Source organism: Carica papaya, chromosome 9, assembly GCF_054855325.1.
Source record: "Carica papaya isolate Zhongbai chromosome 9, ASM5485532v1, whole genome shotgun sequence".
NCBI classification, from domain to species: Eukaryota; Viridiplantae; Streptophyta; class Magnoliopsida; order Brassicales; family Caricaceae; genus Carica; species Carica papaya.
In genome coordinates, this window is record NC_142317.1 from 606,798 (window position 1) to 623,554 (window position 16,757).

Consider the following 16,757-nt stretch of genomic DNA (forward strand, 5'->3'; position numbering starts at 1 on the left):
CAGATTTGGGGGGCGGGGATGGATTAGTTACTTGAAATTCAAAACGTAGTGGCAATTTCGTAATTCCGTGAAATTCCAGGGGGAAATTTGTTTTCCAATTTTACAACTGACGGAACGGCACAGTGCCGGCTGGAGTTATTAACTATCCTACAAACGGAAAACAGAAGCCGCGGAAAACAAACTGAAACGCTTGGAAAGCAACACTGCGTGATTTTTGGCCCTGCTGTCTCTCCTCTCTTTTCTCTCTTTCCTTTCCTGGTTTTGCGTTTCAAAATCGAATGTGAGATACTTCCGTGATGCTTTATAGTTCATATAGGTGTGTGTGTACGCGTATATATATCGTCATTGAGCCTACAATAGAAAGCAAGTAAGTTAAGAAAGATTTGAGAGAAGAGTACAAGCATGGATTTGGAGAGAGGTTTCCCTTTGCTCTACCAGCAATTCAAAGCGCTCCTCAAGAAGAACCTACTACTTTCATGGAGGAATAAGACAGCGACGTTTCTTCAGCTGTTCTCTTCGTTCTTCTTCATCCTCCTCATTTTCTTAATACAGAGAGCGACGGAGGCGAGGTTGGCGTCTTCGACGGGAATGAAAGCCGATACGGACCCGGTGATGCTAGTCTCGCCATCAATTCCTCCTTGCGAGGATAAGTTATCCTTGAAGCTCCCTTGTTTTGACTTCGTTTGGAGCGGAAACGGGAGCCGAAGAGTCAGAAGGATTGTCAGAGCTATCATGGCCAATAATCCTGGTAGACCGATTCCAGATAGTAAGGTAATGCGTTTTTCTGTGTTTTTTATTTCTGTTGGTCGACGAGAAAATAAGGATGAAAACCTGTGCTGATTTTTGAATGAACAGCGTAAAGGCAGTTGATTATAAATGAAATGAGTGGTTGGTGGCTGAGGTGAGTGACAGAATTTTCTTCTAAAAAATGGGTTTGGTCTGTCAGAAACTCCATGGGAATAAAAACGAAAGGACAGACAATGACGTAGGATGCTTTGCTATTTGGACAAATGTAATTCTTCAGTTACAATTATAAGATTATTGAAAAGTAGAACTCGAATTTTACCCTTATCAGTTGTTTGATGTCTGGAATCAGTAGTCCTGGTTAATTTTTGTTCGACGTAAAAGCTTCTGTTGCCTTTCTTTTTCTTTTTTTTCTTTTAATTGTAACTTTTGTAGCATTTCAGATGGAAGCAAGTGCAGTAGCTTTTGCTTCTTTTTTTCTTTTGGATTTAATCTTTTGGGATCACTCTTTGAAAGACTAGAACCAGTGGCTGTTTTGAATAAACTTTCACATCGTTATTATTTCTTTTTTCAATCATATGTATGTAAAACTAAGGCTTTGCTTATTCTGGAAGTAGATGAAATGTGGCATTCCCTCATTGACTTTGTCTATGCAGGTTAAATCATTTAGAACAACCAAGGAGGTAGACGAATGGCTTTTTGCTAATCCCATGCGTGTACCTGGAGCTTTGCATTTTACGGAAAGAAATGCTACAGTAATTGGCTATGGTATACAGACTAATTCTACCACAGAAGATACGAGTGGGATTAATGAAGATCCCACATTTGGAATGCAAATCCCACTCCAGATTGCCGCTGAACGTGAAATTTCTAGATTTCTAATTGGAGGTACTGATTAAGTTTTGTTTTTCCTTTGTTTTAAGATGAGTTTATTAAGTGGTATGCTTCTTAAGTAATGACATCTATACTTAAATTTAACTGGTCAGTTAATATTTGTTAATATGTGACCCTGTCCATGCATGTTCAGATCCAAACTTTAGCTGGGCTGTTGGATTTAAGGAATTTGCCCGCCCTGCATATCCCGCACCAAAAGCTTCTTCTATACTGGATAGCATGGGACCAGTGTTCTTCCTTACTGTGGCCATGTTTGGTTTTGTGTTTCAAATCAGTTCTTTGGTTTCAGAGAAAGAGCTCAAACTTCGGCAGGTATGAAAATTTAGTTCAATCGAGGATTAGCATTTACAGCCTTTTTTACATAATTATTACTAATTGTGGATTTTTCTCCACAAACAGGCAATGACAATGATGGGTCTTTTTGATTCTGCTTATTGGTTGTCATGGCTAACTTGGGAAGGAATCATCACAACTGTTTCATCAATCTTGACAGTTCTCTTTGGAATGATGTTCCAGTTTGATTTTTTCTTGAAGAACAGTTTTGTAGTAGTGTTTCTTCTCTTCTTTCTTTTCCAGTTCAACTTGGTAAACTTTTGTTCCAGCAACCTTTGCTAGTCTTTCATTATTGCTTGAGTTCAAATATTTGCTACTTTCTACTGGTTGATTTTTAATATATTCATCTAAATTTCATTTGAATCCTTATGGTAGATGGGTCTGGCATTCATGCTGTCATCTTACATTAGCAAGTCATCTTCAGCAACCACAGTTGGTTTCTTTTTGTTCATAGTTGGTTTTATCACAGAGGTAAAGTCTCCTAAATACCTCTTTTAAGAGTTGAGTTATATGTTCCTTAGTAATGAAACTCTCATTTTCTTGTTGTAGATTGCCACATCAAGTGGTTTCCCTTATGATCGCAAATCCTCTACTTTTCTTAGAGCCATTTGGTCATTGTTTCCACCTAATCCGTTTTCCCAAGGACTGGCTCTGCTTAGCAAAGCAATTACAACTCCTCGCAATCCTGGAATTAGCTGGAGCAAAAGAGCAGAGTGTATTCCAAATGTTGATGGTGATTGTGTGATGACAATTGTAAGTCAAAACTTGGACCTTAAGGTTCTAATATCTGCAACACCATGCATTGCATCTTAATGTTGTCATTGTAGCTATATTTATATCTCTTACTTTTTGACAGAATGATATCTACCTATGGCTGATTGGAAGTTTTGCCCTTTGGTTCATTTTGGCTATATACTTGGATAACGTACTTCCAAACGCTTATGGTGTGCGAAAATCAATTTTCTACTTTTTAAGGCCTGGTTACTGGACAGGGAAAGGTGGAAACAAGGTAGAAGGTATGAGTTTGAAATTCACTTAACTGGTGACATTTTGTTATTAACAAATAACACTGACCCTTTTTCTCCTTTCCTACATAGAGGGTGGAATTTGTGGTTGCATGGGTTCTGTTCCACCACCGCAACATATCCCTCCAGAGGATGAGGATGTCATTGAAGAAGAAAATACTGTTAAACAACAAACAAGGCAAGATTCTGTTCATTCTAGTGTTGCAGTTCAGATACGTGGCCTTGTAAAGACATTTCCCGGAACAAGGAATATTGGTTGCTGCTGTAAATGCAAAAGGACTTCACCGTATCATGCTATCAGAGTAAGTGGCTTCTTCTGAAATTTCCTTTCCATCCAACAATCCTTTTTCTTGAGGTTGATCTGGTGTGTAATCACTCACTAAGTGCCAACATCCGGAAGCAAAAAAAAAATTGTTATATGAACTTATCTTCTAGCATGAATTAAAGTGCTAATTTTGTAAACTTTCAGGGCTTATGGTTGAACATTGAAAAAGATCAATTATTTTGTCTGCTTGGACCCAACGGTGCTGGAAAAACTACTACAATCAACTGTTTGACTGGTATAACACCAGCGACTTACGGAGATGGTAAGCAGCATTCTTGTAGTCTTTGTATTGGGTCTGGGGTAGAGGGGAAGGAGTTTGGGAGGCATCTAATAATATTAAAAACTACCTTGTTGGCAGCGCTTATTTACGGAAATTCCATAAGAAGCTCCGTTGGCATGTCAAACATTCGGAGACTGATAGGAGTTTGTCCACAGGTGATTGATTATATCTTTCACTTGCTGAGTGTTTGTTGTATCCATTGTGCAATTACTAATATTGGTTTTATCCTTTTGTAGTTTGACATCCTTTGGGATGCTTTATCTGCTGAAGAGCACCTCTACCTGTTTTCCAGTATTAAAGGGCTACCAACAACATTAATTCAGTCAGTATGTGCTTCTTAAACCTCAGACGGAGTGACTCAACTCCCATGTTTCTTGCTGTCATTTCAGTAATTGATGATGATTAACCTTGTTAAAATGCAGCTAGTTCACAAGTCATTGGCAGATGTAAAACTAACTGAGAAGTCTGCAGTTAGAGCTGGGAGTTACAGTGGAGGAATGAAACGCCGCCTTAGTGTTGCAATTGCTCTGCTTGGAGATCCTAAATTGGTCTTTTTGGATGAACCGGTACATCCATATGTATTTGATCAGGTTAAGTGAAGAATTTATTTCCTTACTGGTGTTGCTAAATATATTGTTCATCTGCAGACTACTGGTATGGATCCAATCACACGGAGACATGTATGGGACATAATACAGGACGCCAAAAGAGGGCGCGCAATTGTCCTCACAACACACTCTATGGAAGAAGCAGACATTCTAAGCGACCGCATAGGAATCATGGCAAAGGGTAGGCTCCGCTGCATTGGAACATCTATCAGGCTGAAGTCACGTTTTGGTACTGGCTTTATTACTAATGTTAGCTTCGCTGGAAACAATAATGTACAAAGTCGTACCAATATAGAAGCAGTTGGTGCAGAAAACCAAGATGCCGTGAAGCACTTCTTTAAACAAGTATGTCGTAGAAAACTTATTATACTTTTGATTAGAGTTGCTCCCTAATTTATTTGATCTTTTTACAGCACTTGAATGTGATACCGCTGGAGGAAAACAAAGCTTTCTGCACATTTGTTATTCCACGAGATAGAGAGAAGCTTTTAACTGTAAGTTCGTTGCTTATATTTCATCTTGCCTTATTTTGCAATTGCTTAATAATCTCTTTGGAATTTAAGTAAAATGCCTAACCGCTAACTAACCTGTGTAGCAGCTCAAGTTTGAAATTAATGTAGGTAGTAACAAGATATAATCATGAACATGACACATGCAACAATCTCAAGAAACATAACAATCTTCTCTTTATACTTTCTGTTTAACCTTCTTTCTTTTCCTGCTCATCCCTTTGGAGTTTGTAATTTTCAAACAGAATTTTTTTGTGGAGCTGCAAGATAGAGAAAATGAATTTGGCATAGCAGATATTCAACTTGGTCTTGCAACCTTAGAAGAAGTCTTCCTAAATATAGCGAGGCAGGCAGAGCTCGAGAATGCTGCAATAGATGGAAGCACGGCCACTTTGACCTTAAGACCAGGTGTATCAGTGAAGGTAAGTGCAATTTAACCACTTCTTCTTTAACCTTGTTGTTCTAGGGGCATCAAATTTAAGGACAGAATTTAATTTAACATGGGATATAATTGCTTGTATTTTCAACTAAAGTTTGCCTCCACTAGATAAAACGAACATATAAAACCTACATATGCATTGTAATATGTTTGAAGTACAAGACTAATTCATAAAAAAATTAAAGAAATATGGTGCTTTTTTTGTCATGACAATGCAGGTACCTATAGGAGCAAGGTTCGTGGGGATCCCAGGAACAGAAACTTCAGAAAATCCGAGAGGTATTATGGTTGAAGTATTCTGGGAAGAAGATGAAAAGGGTAGCCTTTGCATTTCAGGTCATTCTCCTGAAATGGCAGTGCCTTCTAACATCACGATGGCTTCTTCATTTCTTTCTCCTGGAAATTCCCTAGGCAATGGCCATAACCGGAGAGGATCGGTTCATGGCTTTGTAATTGATCCTGCTCAGATTACTAGAAATTAGTTCTATATCTCGATGATCTCTTTCCTTAATTTAGCGAATACATGGTGAATTCTTCATCTATTTTTGTTTCTTTAGATAATGAATTTTTTTATTCTTTTTATCTTTTTACAATATCTTTTTTATCGCAAGGAGTTTATAGTGTTGTAAACAGACACCTTAGTGATATCAAAGTTGAATTTTTTATGATGACAGAGTTTAATTTTCTATGTTCAAATCATCTTAGTTCTATTGAGGTTTCTTTACATGTCAAATAGAAAACTAAAAGGAGTTCTAGTTACTTGCCAAACATGACACAACTTTTTATGCCTAAGAATAAATTAATCTTATGTATAAATTCAATTCTAAATGTTCATCAACTCAATTCAAATTTTAAAAATTGCCTCGATTTTACTTCATATTTTATTTTAAATTCATTTTTTATGTTTGAATTAAGTATAAATTTTTAAATAAAATCTACAAATAATTCTTTCATTTTATTGCAATCAAACCCTAAATGACACATTGTAAAAACTGTAATATAAATGATATATTTTTTCCAAACATTGTATAACTTTCGAGAATAATGTACTTCCTTCCCCGCATGACCTAAATGATACATTACACAGATATTGTAATAAAATAACCCATCAAAATATTTTTCTTACATCGCAAAATTACTTGAGTATACTCACACTCACCGTACTAGTCATTTGCTGCAGCATGCATGGCTATCTCACACAGAGTTCCTCGATAACTCCAGCTTTAAAATGCTGCTTCACTGGATGCAGCTTGATCTCGTAAAGCTTTGGCCATAATTTTCCAGTCACTGCATAAGAGCCGTTTTAATATATGTATGTGGCCGACCAAACACGAACACCACAAACAATAATAGACGACAATGCAAGAACTAGTGGGTTACCACGAAACGGATTTTTTGACATTAAATATAGCCTTTATAAGCAGCAGGATAGGCATAATTCAAGATAAAAGTACTTAAAGACAGACATTAGCAGGTGATTACAAAGAAAAGAATATTGTGGATTGGGAGGAAGAAAACAGATGAGATATGATTTGTGGCCCCATATATGAATGACAGAGAAATTGGAATACACTGGAGTATTGAGGCTCACCAAAAATGCGTTTGTTATCACTGTCCCATGCTATGCCGTTCAGAACATCAATATTCTAGAGCACAATAAGATATTTGATAGTAAATTAGAAACCAAAAGAAAATGAATTCATACAACAATCTGATTATCCATAAGGATAGGAAAGAGGACAAACATATGTTAACAGAAAACCCCCTTAAGAACTTCCTTCCACAATCTTCTTAAAAATAAACATATGGCAGTCAGTACTTACACGATTCCCAGCTTTTAACAATTTTTCCCTGTTGAGGAAAATAAAGAAAAAGTTAGTCCCTTAATACATGTTAAGAACCAATTGTGCCAATATTAATTATATTGGCAACAAATTTAAGCTAACTTGTCGAGAAGGGATAGCAAATGAGAGGACCTCAAGTTTGGAAGAAGTATCCATCCAAGTACAGCACCATCTTTATGCGAGATTCTAGCAATGCAATCAGTCTACAAAAGAAAACAAGATTACCTCAGATACATCCAAAACGACAATACACCTTAAGCATTGGCTAATAGATAGTCCTTGCTAGCTAATTTCCTACCAGGTTAGAAAATAGTAAAACTCAATATAAGAGGAAATACCTGCCAAATATTTGCCCAAACTTCACCATTTATATACTCCAGCTCATTGAGTTGGCTTACTTCATGACCATTGTATTTGACAATGTGCTTTTCTGTGACTGCAATAAATAAGGCCAAAATTTCAATGGCAACACAAAATAAGCAGGAGAGTTCTCTGTCAGTAAAAATAAAAAGATACCAGTTTATTGGACAGAAACACCATATGTTAGTGTACTTATAATTAGACCAACAAATATGGAGGAAAAGAAACTGAATTGAGACTGGCTGTTGTATGCAAGGGAAACCTTTCAGTGTTTGAGGGTCGATCTGATACAGTGTTGAACTACCATCACTTCCATACAAAACATTTCCATCAGTTGCTAGTCCCCACCCATCACGCATCTGATGAGTAAATGTTTTGAACTGCAGTTAACACAAAAGCATACATTATGTGGGATCCAGATACGGCAATGGAAAAGGAGAAGTTAAAAAAAAAAATGTAGCTAGTAATAGACTGGATAGGACCACTTTTATGTGTGTCATTAATAATCCTATACAGAAGAAACAGCAGGGTAAAGGGTAATAATCACATTGCCTCAAGTTTTAACGGGGACATCAAAGACTAATTTAGGACCATAAATATCTGATAGCCTTTGGAATTCATATACAATATTTAAACAGGGACATAACATCATGACAAAACCAAAATAGAAACTACTAGCTAAATATCTCAAAGCAGCAATTATTTTCACATAAGTAACTCTTGTAATAAAGTCCTGCTTGGCCTGCCTATATTTTTTTTATAAAAAGCATAAGATACAGTAAACCATCATTTCAGGCGGATGACAAGACCCATTTTGTTTTCAGTACAAAAGTAACTAAAATTCATGTTGTTGGAGACAACAGAAACTTATTCAAATAATACACTGTCTGTTGAGTTTTAGTTTCCAGTTTCTAGTGAGAGTGTATTTCTAGCAAGCAGGGATTCCCTCTACCTAGGGTTTTATACCTTCATCTTTTGGCTGGTTTTCTTTCACCACACCATTTCTATCACCAAAAACTTTCTTGGTGATAGAAACAAAAACTTATGAAGTGGTTTGGGAAGGGGAAGTTGAGGAGATTTTGGATCATTGAGATTTCAGTTAAGAAGAGGCTCTGCTTTTATCTTGTCAGCCTAGAGATCAGATGGCTCATCAGAGCATCAAGTGAAGTATTCTAGATTAGAGGCAATAATCCTTTTTTTAGAACTCTTAGCCTAGAGACCGTACAAACCATTGAACTATGTTTCCTCATTACATCTCTTCAATTATTCTCATTTAAGTTTCAATATTCAATTTTACTTCCAACTTCTTATTTCAGAAGCTACATGGAGGATTAAGATGATTTATAGGAATGCATGAAGAATCAAGAATAACACCCCCAAATCTAAACAAAGCAGCAAACAGATTTAATTAAGAATATGAATCAGAAGATATTTTATAATGACTATATAAAAACTCAGATGATAAGAACAGCAACAAAATAGGAACATTAGAAGGAAAGCACTGAAGCACAAACTTTGCTTAAATTATAACGGTCATATATGAAACCAGTGTTCGTCAACCAAGTTACTTGAAACAGCCTACAAAAGAACATAAAAATTTACTACATTAGTGTTGTTACCTTCAATTGTTGACACTGGTTCATATGTTAAAGTAGGGAAAAAAAATTATATTAGAATAAGTACGAGTGCATGCACAGAAACCTGTTATTCCAACGAGGTCTACAAACACCAAATCTGCTGTTATATAAACTCAATATCTGGGTTAAGTATATTTCTTCTTATTTTTAATGACAACAATCTAGTTTATTGGTAGCATTCAAGAAAAAAAAAACAAAATACAATTTGGCTTGGGGAAAAAGAAGTAACAAGTTCATTACAGACATGCACAGTGACATTCACTCAACAAAATTCATTTTTTTTCTTTTAGGTTTTCCCTCTTTTAGGTTTCCTATCATTCTTCGAGAAACAACACTCCATCCAATCAACCCACCAAATGTTTCATGAACAAATATTTGTACAAGGGAATAGTGAAAGAAATGGAAGGAGAAGAAGTGGGATAGAGGAATTGGTCGACTCGTTAGGCTTATGACCTAAAGACTGCAGGTTAGAATCCTAATAGCTACAGGTCTAACTCTATTATTTCCTGATAATTGCTGTATTTCACAAGTCATATTAATTTGTTCACCGACAATATCTCAACCCTCAATCCCCAAAGGATGTAAATTATAATGCATCTTGCCGGGGAAAAAGGCTACATCTAAGTACAGGACCAACAATTTGCGCAATACGTCCCAAGTGTTTTTTTTTTTTCCAAGCACGGAAACCTCACATGAAACCAACACTTATTTAAAGAAGGCACCTATAAGTACGATATAAGAACTGAAAGAAAAGGCTTAACAGATATTGAATGTCAGACGAAAAGCGCAGATTCATTTTCTTACTGGCCAGTAGTTAAATAGATAACTGTGATCACATAAGAAAACACCAAGAGCTAATTGAATTTCAATTTTTTATTTTCTTATTGAAAACATAACGAAGAGCAAATAGCAAGTTTTCCAGACTAACCTTTTGCCAAGAAGAGTTAAACCCTCGCCAAAATAGGAGTAATCCATCTTCTGAAGATTCTGAACCTGTATTAGACATTTCATGAATTTTGAAATGAAAAACAAATAGTTAAAAATGGCGGGTTCCAAGATTAAAACCAAGGGTTGATAAAACTCTTTTATCATTTGGACTTGAATAAGCTCTTATCCCCATGGAACATCAGCATGCATAGCATAATAATCTAATTGACACATATAATTGACTACGGTTGATCTTAGCCAAAAAGCTGAGAAAGGTACGACAAATATGTTGACCGATCCTGTTAGACCTGGTACCAAATAGCTTATCCCCAACTAATACAAGTCTCTCTTCACAACACCAGTGAATGTACTTGCCCTCCCATAATTTCACATTTCCTAGGAATAAATTCGCTATCCTTATACTAGAAATTGAAACAAACAGAAACTTTTAAAACTAGCAACAGGAATATCTACCTTTCCGGTCCGAAGAGCTACTTGCCGAACCGATGACTGAAACAATAATGGGAAGTTAGAAAAAAAAAATTGCATATGATGAATCTGAGCAGAAATGAATCATAGAGAAAAATATGATCTATCAAAATGATAGACACAATCAAGATATAATTGAGTAACATCAAGTCAGCAACTGAAGTGTGTAATCTAAAATGTTCTCAAAGAAAAACAGATGCTCTTAATCTCGCCAATCATGATGGAGGAAATAAAAACATGCCAAATTGAAGCAGAATACAAAGAGAAACTACGACTATACGGCACATTGAACATCAATTATACATTTCTACTCCATTTCAAAGAGAGACCAGTATCATCATTACCTTCCCGTTAAGCCCAGTTGACTCGAATAAGGTATCATTTTCAGCATAAAGCAGACCCTGCAAGCAAAACAACCTCAGATCCCTAACCAAATCACGTTCTTCCTAAATTCAAAATCAGACAACAAAATTGAACGAACCTGAGTAAAGGCATTCCGATCATGAGGGAACTCGTTCACTATTTCAGCCGTATAAATTTGCGGCCCCCGACGAGAACTCACCGGCGTTTTCCAAATATTCAAAAAAATTGCAAGGATAAGAAGAGAAGCGAAGACGAAAACAACTGGTATTAGTATAGAGATTTTCCGGTAACTGAAACGAGTATTCATTGTCGTATTGCTCTTAGCGCCAAATCGTTTATTGATCTGCTTGTTGTGCCGTTTGGAAGCCATTAATAAGATCGGTCTTACTGAGGCTGCGGCATCTGAAGGTGACGACGACAATCTGAGACTATCCGAGATGTCGTCGTTAATTGAGAAAGAGGCGACATCTTGACTTACAATATATTACGGCGCCGTTTCAAAGGTGTAGATTTTTCTTTTTCGGAAATGTATTAAATGGAATTGAAAAATGAACGGAATGATAACATTTAAATGACCGATATGTCCTCGAGCTCAACTGCTCCTCACAGTGATCGACCTGACCACTAGTCTCGCCGAAGTAGGTGGCCGCGCGGTCTTCCTCCACCGTTCCGGTGCTCTTCCAGCGTCCGGCGGGCAACTAAAACGGCAGTTCTTCCAGCGTCATGGATGAAAAAGTAATGGATAAAACATCTGCGCGAGCACGAAATATCTTTGAATATCATGAAGTGGAAGACGAAGACAGCGACTCACGATGAAGAATTATCACGTCCGAGGGGGAGACCGGCGGGGAGAACGGCGAGAAGATGAAGATGAGGCCTTCACTCCTCCGGGAGAGAAGAGAGAGCGAATTATATTAATTTTCAGCGCTTAAGTGAATCAAAGGGTAAATGGATTAATTCACTGCATTTTATAACCTATATATTGATTAAAAATTATTCTAAATACGGGTGCAACACTTTCAGAAACAGGAAGACCTCATCAGCTGGATTCCACCGCCCCAGAATTGGATAAAGATCACCACGGACGGGGCGCTCCGTGTTAGTAGCGACATTGCTTGTGCAGGTGCGTTGGGTAGGAATTGCAACGGTCAGTGACCTGGGGGGACTGGAATTTGCTCGGTTCTCCAAGCGGAACTTTGGTTCTCCCTGGATGGTCTTGACTTAGCTTGGAATCTGAGCTCACGTCAGGTTATGATAGTGTTTTTACTGTACTAGTTCTTAACAAAGTGTTAAACGGAAAGTGATTTCCATTAATGCGAACTATAATCTTATTTTAAATATATATTTTAAATAATATTTAATTATATTTGTTAAAATATATAATTAAATGAAAATATACATTTACTTATTTTTATTAATTACTAAAAATAATTTAATTTATTTTTTCATGTAAATTAATAAAAAATTCTAATTTATTTTTTCTATAAATGAAAAAATAACTAAAGCATCAATAAAACTCAATTATAATTTATGGGTCACTTCTTATTTATATATTAAATAAAAATACATTAATTAAATATTTTTTTACTTGATTTTCAAAATTTTATAAATTTCTTAAATTAGAACTTTATAAAAAAATTCAATTCATAGCAAACAATATCTCAATACAATCATTATTAAGTATAAATTTATAAATATATAAAATTTTAATTTATTTATTTTTTAAAATAATTCTTACATATAGTATAGAGAAAATAACGTAATAATATATTCAACAATAATATTTTTATATCGTATAATACAAAGTTTTAAACCATTATTCGTATTCGAGGAACTCGATTAATTGCTATAATTAGTCGATGTCTGTCTTTAAAGAAAGAGTGTTGTCTCTCAAGTTCAAACAATGTCGTTCGATGTATCCATCGGGAATTCGATGTCTTACTAGGTGCAACTTGATCTCAAAAAGCTTCGGCCATAATTTTCCTGTGACTGCAAAATAATTCATTACTTAAAAACTTTTAATATTTTATAAAATATGTAAATATATATTAAAATAATTAAATAATTAATCCAAAATACGACCCTATATAAAACATTCATATTACTTAGAGCTTACCAAAAATGCGCTTATTCTCTTGATCCCATGCTATGCCATTTAAAACATCAATGTCCTATAACACAATAAAAATTGAATATTTTTTTATATAATTGAATTTTGACAATTTGACTAGTGGAAAATAATTTAAACAATTATATTTGATATTAGATTTTTATTTTTTTATATAAATTATTTATATTATATTATAATCGATGTATATATATCACTTAATTAATAAATATATAAATTTATTTACAAAAAATACTTACACGAAATCCTTCGTCAATCAGTTTTTTCCTGTAAAAAAGAATATTTATTTAATCAACTTATTTTATGAATAATCTAACCCAGTAAAAATTAAATTTTAGCGATAAATTTGGTAAGATAAAAGCTAAGTGGAAAAACCTCAAATTTGGAAGAAGTATCCACCCGAGTAAAGTGCCATCTTTTGCTGAGATTCTAGCTATGCAATCGGTCTACAAAGAGATAACATATATTATACTTTGGATATTAAATTTGTCCGATATAAAAAAAAAAAATAATATTAATCTATAACAGTGATTATTGATATCATTAACGATTATGTTATGTATTATTAGAATGAACACATTATATTATTTAATATGTTAACTTTGTATTTCAAATTATACGTGTCGTTTAACGTAGTATTTAGTTTTGATTAAAAAAATTTAAATTATTTTAAAAATAAAAAAATTAAAACAATTTTATATTTCTCTCCTTCTCTCTCAATATTTTCTATCATTGTCTCTTACTTTCCTTCTTTGAAACACAATATTAAGAATGTAAATCCCATAAATTGTTAAAAAAAAATACAAAATTCACCTTAAATATATATTATATATAAACCAAATATTATTTTCAAGTTAGTATAGGTATTTCCTAGGAGAATAAAGACATAAGTTTGAGTCAGATTATATTATTACGTATTTTTTTTATTTATAAATTTTGTTATATTATATTATAATTGATGTATGTATATCACTTAATTAATAAATAAATATATATTTTTTTATTTTAAGTACACGGAAAAATTTACGATATTATGATTTAATTATTTTGAAGAAGAAAGAAAATACATACCTGCCAAATATTTGCCCAAACTTCACCGTTTATATACTCCAACTCGTTGAGACGAATCACTCGATGACCATTGTATTTAACATTGTGCTTTTTAATAACTACGTAAATACGTTATAATATGACGTAAGATATACGTAAAATATAAATAATTAAAAAATTTATTATTAATTAAATTAAAACAGAAAAAAGAAGACTAAATGAAACGGAACCAAGACAGAAAATTTAAATACAAACGTTTAAAGGTGTGAGGGTCAATCTCGTATAATATTGAAGTGCCGTCACTTCCGTACAAGATTTTCCCGTCAGTTGCTAGTCCCCAGCCATCTTTCATCTGATGGGTAAAATTCTTGATCTGCAAAAATTGCATTTCCATATATTTAATAAATTAATTAAATAATTAATTCAACAATTTAATGAGAGAATAAATTATTGAATTAATTATTATAATCCAATTCTTACTACAATTTAATTTTTAATATTTATTTATCTATAATTTTATTTTATTTTATAACTAAAAATTTATTACAATTAAATCACATTTGAATGCTTTAAATATTATTAATTTAATTAATTAGTTAAAATTATTTTCTGAATAATTTACTAATTAATTAATTAAAGCAACAGTGGTAGAGTAGAGGCAATACGAACATTGCTTAGGGTACGACGGTCGTATATAAAACCAATATTCTTCAACCAAACTACTTGGTACAACCTGAAAAAAAAAAAATTAAAAGACATTATATTAGTATATATATTATTAATAGCTATCCATAAATTACCTTAGGTTATATTTGGAATTAATACAAAAACTGTGTAAAAATGTATGTATGTATGAATTTATATAGTAGATTTACATATCGTTATATGTGAATTTTGGAAAATATATTCTAAATTTTATTAAATGTGAAATTATAACCTATAGTTCCAAACATAATATAAAATCCAAAAAAGGTTACACATTAAATAATTAATCCCAATTCAGCTTATTGAATTCCTTGCACATTAAAGACAAAATTCTCAAAAAAAATTGTTACCAACATTTTATATTACTCACTTTTCATTAAGAAGAGTTAAACCCTCCCCAAAATATGAATCATCCATCTTATGAATATTCTCAACCTGTAAATAACAAACAATATGGTATACATTATTTTCATAAATATAAATATATAATAACTTATCGTATTAACGTATTGTTAGAATTACGACGATCAATTTAAATTAAGTGTTAGTATATTATTACGTTCTTTTATAAAATAAATATTATAAACTGATTATATTATCTTAATTAAAATAATTGTAATACATTAAAAATTTGAAGTAATTTTTTATTTTTTTTAAATACGGGTAATTATAATATACGAATATACAATTATTTAAAGATGATCGATGGATGATAAAAGAGTTAATATTAAGAAAAATTTAGCATTATGTAATTTTTACCTTCCCGGTTTGAAGAGCTACTTGTCGAACCGATGACTGAAACAATAATTCGTAATATAAAGTTTAAAGAGTGAATTTCATAGAAAAATCACAAAATTATTTTAAAATCAAAAGTAAAAATTGGAAAATTTTATTAATTATACACAATATTTCTTACCCATAATAATAATATTAGTAATAATAATAAGTTTCAGTTTAAGCTGAAAAAAAAATATATATATATATATATAGAGGATTAAAAAAAATGGTGCACCCTGCCATAAAGACCAGTCGACTCGAAGATGGTATCATTCTCTGCATAAACCAGACCCTGCATGCATTATAATTTACCATTCTATTAGATTATTTTATTTGAGTCCTGAAATAAATAATTATTTTTCTTAATTAAAATTTTAATAAATAAGAAAGATTCGATATAAAAATACATAAATGAAATTCTAAAATTGTGGATAATTAATTTAATAAATGTTAAAATTTAAAAACTAATTCAATAATTTATCATAAATGTACGTATACTCGTCTGTATTTGTGTGTACAAACATGCGAAGGAAATGAGTCACCTGAGTAAATGCATAGGGATCATGAGGAAACTCATTGAGCACCTCAACGATGTAAACTCGAGACGATGGTCGAGAGCAAGTCGTTAAGACAAGACCGTAAGCCAAAATTAAGAGAACTACAAAGTTACGCCTAGACATTTTGTCGTCTTTGAAACAAAAAGAAGAAGAAGAAGAAGCCATGGCCATCATCTTAAGAGAGGATATTATTATATGGCCATGGCCATTTGGGAACTATGATGTATACTTACTATTAGTTGTTTTTACTCAATTAAGTAGTACGATAATTATTAATACGATGAACTTTAATTTTTTATATTAATTCATTGTATCGAATATTACCAAGTATATTAATGATTGAAAGGATAGAAATTCAATTCCTATAACTCCTTTAAAAGTAATAAAAAGATTAGATCTTTTTTTTTAATCCATCGGTAGATATTTTACTTTAAGAAATCCGTTGGTATATCATGATTTGTTGGGATGAAATTCAATTTAGTTTTCAGTCTCATGAGCACCATAATGGATGAATTACTAATGTTGATGTATCAAATATTATGTGTCAGTTATGGTATAAAAATTCGGAACTTAAAAAAAAAAAATTCATAATTGAATGCAGAAACGAAATGATATAGTGGAGTTTTATATTTTTTACATAATAGTTTAGAATACCAGTAGGATTACGAAAATATATATTCTATAAAAAAAACAAACGAAAAGTAAACAACTGAGCATCATTAGACTACATTCACTAACTTTTGAAGGGAGTCCGGATAGTAAA

The 16,757-nt window shown here is 33.0% G+C and overlaps 3 protein-coding genes across 6 annotated transcripts; 1 reads left to right on the plus strand and 2 right to left on the minus strand.

Annotated features, from left to right (window-relative positions):
- The first annotated feature begins 253 nt into the window (after positions 1-253).
- On the plus strand, positions 254-5,825 carry LOC110810286 (ABC transporter A family member 2-like). The gene is made up of 16 exons (XM_022036397.2): positions 254-771; positions 1,401-1,632; positions 1,772-1,950; positions 2,038-2,223; positions 2,347-2,442; positions 2,521-2,724; positions 2,828-2,987; positions 3,069-3,298; positions 3,466-3,583; positions 3,680-3,756; positions 3,838-3,927; positions 4,024-4,167; positions 4,249-4,554; positions 4,623-4,703; positions 4,964-5,140; positions 5,376-5,825. Exons 1-16 carry the CDS (start codon positions 403-405, stop codon positions 5,637-5,639), a joined length of 2,913 nt encoding a protein of 970 aa, XP_021892089.2. The 5' UTR covers positions 254-402; the 3' UTR covers positions 5,640-5,825.
- Positions 5,267-12,014, minus strand: LOC110810313 (glutaminyl-peptide cyclotransferase-like). Of its 3 annotated transcripts, none has more exons than XM_022036444.2 (12): positions 10,896-12,014; positions 10,759-10,815; positions 10,400-10,435; positions 9,927-9,991; positions 8,876-8,939; positions 7,624-7,741; positions 7,340-7,437; positions 7,134-7,204; positions 6,981-7,008; positions 6,749-6,803; positions 6,317-6,444; positions 5,267-5,616 (listed from the first exon to the last, which is right to left on the minus strand). In XM_022036444.2, the coding sequence occupies exons 1-11, from the start codon at positions 11,145-11,147 to the stop codon at positions 6,347-6,349; spliced, it is 942 nt and encodes a 313-aa protein (XP_021892136.1). In that variant the 5' UTR covers positions 11,148-12,014; the 3' UTR covers positions 5,267-5,616; positions 6,317-6,346. The 3 variants fall into 3 exon arrangements, with proteins under 3 accessions (XP_021892136.1, XP_021892137.1, XP_021892135.1); XM_022036445.2 differs by lacking the exon at positions 5,267-5,616 and adding an exon at positions 6,134-6,224; XM_022036443.2 differs by lacking the exon at positions 5,267-5,616 and having other exon boundaries at positions 6,134-6,444; positions 10,896-12,013.
- A 458-nt stretch (positions 12,015-12,472) lies between these two features.
- On the minus strand, positions 12,473-16,180 carry LOC110810315 (glutaminyl-peptide cyclotransferase). Of its 2 annotated transcripts, XM_022036448.2 has the most exons (11): positions 15,980-16,178; positions 15,673-15,729; positions 15,420-15,455; positions 15,031-15,095; positions 14,625-14,688; positions 14,211-14,328; positions 13,977-14,074; positions 13,281-13,351; positions 13,145-13,172; positions 12,894-12,948; positions 12,473-12,766 (listed from the first exon to the last, which is right to left on the minus strand). In XM_022036448.2, exons 1-11 carry the CDS (start codon positions 16,166-16,168, stop codon positions 12,630-12,632), a joined length of 918 nt encoding a protein of 305 aa, XP_021892140.2. In that variant the 5' UTR covers positions 16,169-16,178; the 3' UTR covers positions 12,473-12,629. The 2 variants fall into 2 exon arrangements, with proteins under 2 accessions (XP_021892140.2, XP_088066766.1); XM_088210640.1 differs by lacking the exon at positions 15,420-15,455 and having other exon boundaries at positions 15,980-16,180.
- Between the last annotated feature and the right edge of the window lie 577 nt (positions 16,181-16,757).